Source organism: Dipodomys merriami, unplaced genomic scaffold (assembly GCF_024711535.1).
Source record: "Dipodomys merriami isolate MVZ:Mamm:240054 unplaced genomic scaffold, mDipMer1.0.p SCAF_7, whole genome shotgun sequence".
In the NCBI taxonomy this organism is placed as follows: domain Eukaryota; kingdom Metazoa; phylum Chordata; class Mammalia; order Rodentia; family Heteromyidae; genus Dipodomys; species Dipodomys merriami.
Window position 1 is genome coordinate 37,190,001 of NW_027206290.1, and position 7,325 is coordinate 37,197,325.

General features: G+C 52.5%; 1 protein-coding gene across 6 annotated transcripts in view; it reads right to left on the reverse strand.

Moving 5' to 3' along the window:
• Positions 1 to 6,395, reverse strand: part of Lmo4 (LIM domain only 4) — an 18,525-nt gene extending 12,130 nt beyond the window's left edge. The window contains exons 1-3 of one of the 6 annotated variants that reach the window (XM_070006345.1): positions 5,537 to 5,974; positions 3,437 to 3,519; positions 2,389 to 2,627 (exon numbers count right to left, since the gene is read on the reverse strand). In XM_070006345.1, the coding sequence (XP_069862446.1) occupies positions 2,389 to 2,627; positions 3,437 to 3,490 (293 nt within the window). In that variant the 5' untranslated portion in view covers positions 3,491 to 3,519; positions 5,537 to 5,974. Of the gene's footprint in view, positions 1 to 2,388; positions 2,628 to 2,827; positions 2,971 to 3,084; positions 3,109 to 3,436; positions 3,520 to 5,536; positions 5,985 to 6,377 lie in introns of those variants that run through there. The other 5 variants (XM_070006350.1, XM_070006346.1, XM_070006349.1 and 2 more) reach the window with 5 other exon arrangements.
• Positions 6,396 to 7,325: the final 930 nt, after the last annotated feature.

Genomic DNA, 7,325 nt, shown 5'->3' on the forward strand with positions numbered 1-7,325 from the left:
AAACAACAAAAAAAATCCCACAATCTCAAAGTCAAAACAGTTTAAAAGCCCCTTAAAATAAATTGCTCCTAGGACCACCGGGTCCTCGTCACCTGGTGGCCAGCTAGTTGATGACTTTGCTCTTTAGTTAGCTGTCACTCCCTAGGGAACTAAAAGCTCCTCCAACAAGTGGGTTTGGGGGTATTTGGGGAGAGGACAGCTGAGAGGAAAAGGAAGACTAGCACTCCCTCCACAGTCCCATCTTTTTGGTATTTTGATGGTCAGAGGAGAGAACTCAAATGTCAGAAATCTGTAGATGAAGTGGAGTGAGAGGTGAGGGCTTTCAGCTACTGGGGCTGAATCAAAATGGACTTTGCTCTAAACTAGACATATCTCTAGGAGATGTTAAGTTTCTCAGTGTAGCAACTAGTTCAAGAGCAAACCTAGCTCCAGTTCTCAGATTCAGAGACAAAAGGAAAGAAATATGGATGAATTAAGGTTCAGAGCTGGGTACACATCTTCCACTAGGCCACACCAAAAGGGCATTTATAATTGGACCTAAGAATAAGAGGAATGGACTCCATCTGATTCCCAGGAAACCACTTGCCTAAACTTGTCCTGGGGGAATGCAAGTGCACCCATCTTCTTTTTAATTAGTAAACAGAAGCAAAGAATGTTTTGTTTTTTTGTGTTTTTTTCCCAGAAGGCATTTCAAGAGATGAAACTGTACCACTGACCAAATCTTAACCACATTGTCATTTTTTACACTTTAACCCGCCATCTTTTATCATATTTTTTGCTCTCTACTTAATTACAATACTGTTAAAGCTGATGGCATTGCGCAGAAGGAGGACCAGAAAACATTACACACCAGGCTCCTGCTGATTTTTCCAACATTTACTTCTAAAAGAACACTTAGTGAAATGAATGCATCCATCCTACTTTAAAAAATAAAAGTATATACTTTATTTCTTTCACTCGACTGATTGAGGCTGCCAAGCAGAGAGATACAGGGAGGGTGTGTTATCAGAATAGCCAAATGTCATTTTTCCCCATCAATCATTTCATACTAATGCTATCACTGGGGGTAAACACACCCTTACTCAGCTCTGAACTACAGTGGGACCTTCTGCAGTACCAGCAGCTGAATGACAGGATCTAAACTAAGAACACAATATTTCATTCAGTCATTTACCTGCATGGAAGAAAGAATAAAAATTTTCTGCTAATCACTATAAAGGTTTAGGGCATAAACTGAAATAGAAAAAAATTATACAAAGTGTGTGGTTCTCTAGTATCAGCGGTGTGCGGGCGTTTTTTTTTTTAATTACTGGATGTTGAAACAGAACACCTCTTAGAAGCATTCATGTGCATCAGTCTATCAAACCATTTACTCAAATTAAATGTGTAATCCTTCAAATGCCTCCTTTCAAATTAATGAGTTTAAGTAGCTTGAGTTCACCTGAAAAGATCCTGTAGGCACCTGACCTCCTGAATTCTTCTCATTAATTGCGCTGAAACTTGTTGGAAGAGCCTGCTTACACGGATATATGAATGTTCCTATACATTGCTTTAAGATGCAAGATTAGTCTAGCCCCTTTCTCTAAATCTTTTGGGAATCAAGGGCAATGCTACAAATGACAACAGAAAGAAAGAAAGAAAAAAGAAACCAACTAAACCTGAACATTCATCCAATGAACAAACTACAGACTCTAGATGGGAAACCACACTGACAGTGACAACACCAAGCCCTCCAAGGAAAACTATGAAGAGAAACATCAGGTTCTGTGCTTTGGGTTTTCTGCTATAAAAAGAATGAAAAGTCTTTAAAACTGACAGGAGATCAGCATTTTTCACAAGGAGCACAAAGAATGAGTCACGGCTTTCCACGCAAAAAAAAAAAAAAGTTTAAAGGTGCTTTATGTAAACATCACAATTAGTCACTGCTACAGACAAATACTTTCTCACTAAGTCTACTTTTAAGTAAGCAAACCTTTTGTCTCCCATGAGTGTCTCTAGGTCCCCACCTGGCTTTGAGAACGCAGCTCACCTCCCACTTGGAGGGCTAACTTGCAGCCTGCAGCTCAGACCGAGGAGGCTGGCTTGCCCACTTAGGATGTGGGTAGAGTGTCCTGATCTTTAGCACATCTAAGTGGCCCTAGTCTTAAGTTCGTATATATACAGCATTGGCCCTTCATGTGTCATCCGATTCTGCAAGATCCACACATGCTTCTTGAACCCCCAAAATGCTACCAAGCAGAAGAGCTTTTAAAGGCAAACAGTGCCAAGAATGCCCCTGTGTCTGCACAACCCCCCCCCCCCAAACACACACACAAAACCCCAGGTAGTCAGTAACCTTTGGCCTTGCACAGGGCTGGGCCAGCCCATCCGGGACGGCAGCAGACTCACCTAATGTAGTCATTTCTGCACAAGATCATGCCGCTCTTGGTGTAGCAGGACGTGCCGATGTCTCCCAGCTGCGCCTGGCAGCAGGAGCACTTGAGGCACCGGCTGTGCCAGTAGCTGTCCATGGCATAAAGCAGGAAGCGGTCCGCGATTTTACCCCCGCAGCCCGCGCACCGCTTCCAGGAGAGGGAGCCGGCCGTCACCGGGGGCGGCTGCGAACTGCTGCCCGGGTTCACCATGGTCTGCAGGAGGGCGGGGAGAGAAAAACACAGAACCGGAGGGGCAAAAAGTTAGCAAGCGCTGCACACAGCGAGCAGGCGGGCGAGCGACCCGGCCCGTTCTCCCCCGCCCCCCCCCAACCCTCCCCGGAGCTGCGGGACGCGCGGGCTGAGCCGCAGCGAGGCGCGCGGGGCGGATCGCCGGCCGCAGCCGCCGGTTTTACTTTTCTCCAGCTTTGTTCCGGGGCCACGAGCTCCTCTCAACTTTCCAGCGCCCGCCGCCGCCGCCGCCGCTGACAATTTCAGCTCCGGTACTGTCAAAAACTCCGGGCGCGGGGCTCGGCGGGGCGCTCCACCCCGCGCGGCGGCGCCTCCCCCCGCCCAGCCGCAGCCCCCGCCTCCGCCCGCGGCCCCCGCCTCCTCCCCCGCCTCCTTCCTCCTCCTCCGCCGCCCGCCTCCAGCAAATGAGGGTCAAACCCACCCACCGCCGCGCCCGGCCCCTCCCCGGCCCCCGCCGAGCCCCGCGAGCCGGCCCGGGGAGGGAGGGGAGGACCCCCGGGGGGGCGCGGGGAGGCGGCCGCCCCGCCGCCGCAGCCACGTCCCCCTCCCGAGCTCGGCCCCGGGAAGTGCAGCTGCAGTTCACAAGTTGGAAATAGTTGGGTTTTCCGAACGGGGAAGGGAGGGAGGGAGGGAAGGAAGGACCGGCCGAGGAGAGCTCAAGAGCCTGGTGGCTGGGGAGGGGAGGCAGGGTGGCGGGAGCCCAGGGGAAGAGAGGGAGGGGGGGGTGCGGTGTGTAAAGTTGAGAAACTGGTTTTTCGTATTTTAAACAGCACCTCTCGCATGCCAGTGTGGTGACCGCCATCTCCCATTATTGTTCCCAAGCTCATTTCATTTTGAAGATCAATGAGTGTTTTCTCTGGGTTTTCAGGACACAAGCAAGAATAATAGATCATTGAACTTTAGGATGCCGGTTAACTTCCTAGACAAACACTCTCCACTTTGGTCTCCCTAATCTGCCCTTGATCAGCAATTTAAATGCTAAAGCTTTGTTCCTCCAAAAAAAAAAAAAAAAAAGGGAGGGGGGGTCCAGATAATACTCGAGAAGGCACGGTGTAGGGATGCACGAGTTAAATTCGAGCCAGTCCTGCTGTCACCCCAAACTGCTTTTAAACATTCCCCCTGCCCACTCTTTCTAATGAAATGCCACAAGAGAAGCAACTGGGGTATAATATAGGAATCAATTTATAAAGCTTAGCCTAAACCGATTAATTTGTTGCCTCCAATCCTGAGTCCAATAAAGTCCTAGTGTTCCTCCAGTCACTTATTCTATAAAAAGATCAAGTTATTTACTGCCAATTAAGCAGCTTGTTTTGTCTTTGTCCTCAGCAAGGCGAGAGTGTGGGCTGTCCCCGAGCTATCTGCTCAAGACATTCAGCTGATGCCTCAGAAGAGAGAGAGGGCGAACTTTGCCTGTCCCCAGCCCAACTTGGCTGCTGTAGAAGAGCGAGGGAGAGGGAACGAAACAAGGACTGGGATTCCTTAAATAGGCTTATTTTAAACACATTTCCTCCGAAAGAGTCCCGGAACGTGTGTCCAGTGACCGCACAATAAACCAGAATAAGAACTGCACCAATTAAGCTGTAACAAAACCCTGAGACTTTGGAAACAGGACCACTCTAAAACCCATTAGCATTGCATTTATCCGAATGCATCATACCTTTATGTAAATTGATTTATCTGATGCATTTACTCGAGGAATTGCTTTTTGTTACAATTTCAGCCCTAACCCAAATGAATCTGCATTTCCTGCTCCGGGTCTTTAAACTGCCCCCCCCCCTCCCGTTTTAATCGCTCCGAATTCCTTTTTAAAAGAGGAAAGAGGGAGGAGATTCCAAGCTGTTCCCCGCCCCCATCTTTCGTGAGAGGTAAATATATATGTATATTTTTTTTGAAAAGGAAACATTACACTGAGAAAAGCATCCAGTAACCCCATTAGCTAAAGCTCTTAAGGACAAGCAATACCTTAATGCTGATTAAATCTAAAAGAGATGAATCAAGAGGACTGACCAGAAACTGACTCCCCTGATAACTGAGGACGGGCCCTCATCAAGTTTCATTTAGAGTTGGAAAAAAAAAAAAAGAAAGCTTTTAAGTTAAATAGGCTTATACTCTAGTAATTACATAGCCAAGCAATTTAGGTCCTGGGATAGTCAGTGAAATAGAAAGCAGAACTGGCAGCTAGAGGCAAAATTTGCCCCCCTTTTTAACAACGTCTCTGGTGTTTTTTTAATGGAGACCAAGGGAGGGACAAACGTAGCGCTGGCAATTTGTAGTACAAAAATGGATGCTTAATTCATGTCTTGATTTTAATTAGGTGATTCACCGGATTTCTCCTGGATTGGAACAAAAGACTTATAAGCCAAGAGGATTTTTTTTAATTTTTTTAAGGAACCAGCAAATACCGAACCCTGCTCACTAAGATCCTTTCTGCCACTGTTTCAAAAAATCATGTTTACGGGAGGGGGGGGGATCGTGACGATCTCCCCCCCCCCATCCCCAAGCTACATACTACTTCTCACACTTAAATCCTGATCCAAAGCCACCCCGGCCTTTTCCCTTAGGAACTGGCGATGTCCCCACCCCCTTCCAGGGTCCCCAGCAGCCCGGTCTCCAAGAACCCTTTTGTAAGCAGGAACCGCTACAAAGCCGGCGGCCCGGGGCTGCCCTCCGCGCCAGCTCGCAGGCCGGCCTCGGTAGTTTCAGACTCGCGCATTATCTAAGGCGACGTATTGTTTACTTGCAATTTGGGACGGTCAAGGGAAGGAAGCCACCGCACACAACCCCAGCCTCAACCAGGCCCCCCTTCCCGCTCGCGCCCACCCACCCCCCACCCCGCCCCGACCCAACCTTCCCAGCCCGAGCCACCCCCTTACCTGCTTCTCCCCTATATTGCAATATTGCGAGAGGCGGTGGCGGCGAAAGGCGAGCGAGCGAAGCCGCTCGGCTTCCAGGGAAGGGGCGCCTCGGCTGGCGGCGCTGGAGGGAGGGAGGGAGTTCTCGCAGAAGCAGGGAAGGGGAGGAGGGGGCTAAGGCTGCTTTCCCCCCCCTCTCTGATTATTATTTTTTTTTAATCGCGTAGCTCTCGGGCAGTCGGGGGAGGGGGGCGTGTAAGTGGCAGGCGGCCCGGAGCTGGAGCGTCAGTCTCAGTCCCCGATCTCTCCTCCGCCTCCGGCTGCGCGCGAGCAGCTGCAGGAGCCCTCGGCCCGCGCGGCGCGGCTTCGAGCGCGGCGCAGTGGCAGCAACTGCTGCAATCGCTGCTGCAAGTTTGGCAATGTGGCTTCACTTTGTATCTGCCCCCGCCCGGCGGCCCCGGCGCCCGCCCCCGCCCGCGCTCCGCCCGCTCCTCCTCCTCCTCCTCCTCCGCCGCCGCCGCCGCCGCCTTCCTCCCGCCCGCGCCGACGCTCGCTCGCTCGCTCGCTCGCTCCCTCGCTGGTTCGCGCTGGGCGGCCCGCGGCTCGGCCGAGCTCCCCTGCACCTCCCGCCGGGGGGGGGGGGGGATCAGCCGAGGAAGCTCGGCCCGGGAGCCTTGGAGGCCGGCTGCGGGAGGGCGCACCCGGGACTCGGAGGGGCTGCCCAGCCGGCCGGGGCCCGGCGCGCGCAGGAGCCCGTGCCCCCCGCCGGGGCTGCTGGCTGCTGCCCGGCTCGGCGGCGGCGGCGGCGGCGGCGGCGGCGCTGGCCTCTAGCCGGCTCGCTCGCTCCCTCCGCGGCTCTTACACATGTGTTACTGACAGAGCAAAATCCCAACTACTCCCCGGCTCTGCTGCCGACGTCAGCGACCCGCAGCCACTGGGCGGCCGGATTGTTCAGGCGGAATAATAAAACCTGCCAATCCGGGGAAGGACAAAGGGATGACTGAAACGAGATTTGGGGGGCGGGGGAGCGAGGGAGGCGGCGGAGCGGGCCGCGGAAGACGAACGAAAGGGCTGCGATCAGGTGGGGGGGATAAGTCACCCTGGAGCCTGGAACGCGCCTGGGCAGCCCGCGTGGCCCCGATCGCGGGCCCAGACCGGGGAGGGCCACACCGGCCAGACTTCTCGGGGCGTGCGGGGACGCCTCGGACCCCGCACCCGCGCGCGCCCCGGAGGGACTGGCCTCCACCCGTCGCAAACTTCGCATCTTTTTCAGAAATCTTGGCCTCTTCCTATTTTGGGAAGAAAAGTCTGAATCAGGGCGGTGGACTTGCACGCGCGCGCGCGCGCGCGCGCGCTCCCACACGCACACACAGACGTGCTGTTTTGTGTAATGCACAGTGGTGGGGATTTATGAGCCTTCGTGTAAGTTTAGTTAACAAGGGAACACACAGTAAGGGAAGTTAGGAGTTCCTCAGTACTGCCTGATTAGCCCGTTCTTCCTCTCGTACAGATTTAGGCATTTCATAGACTCTTGCCAATCGCTGGTAATACTTCGTTTCCATTCCTCCATTTCAAAGTTGAAGGAAATATTAGGGAGAAAGCCTTTCTCTACTGCCCTCCCCCACGAGGCACATGAAATACTAAGTTTCTCTTAGCTTCCCGTCCCCCCCCCATTCACCCCCCCCCCGAATTATTCCAAGATTTGCAAGCCTACCTACCTCAGGAGAGCAAGAAATGTTATTTTCTAGTGTAAATCCAGATTCGAAGAGTGTTTTAGGGTGCTAGAATGGAGAGTCTCTTTCCAGGGGCT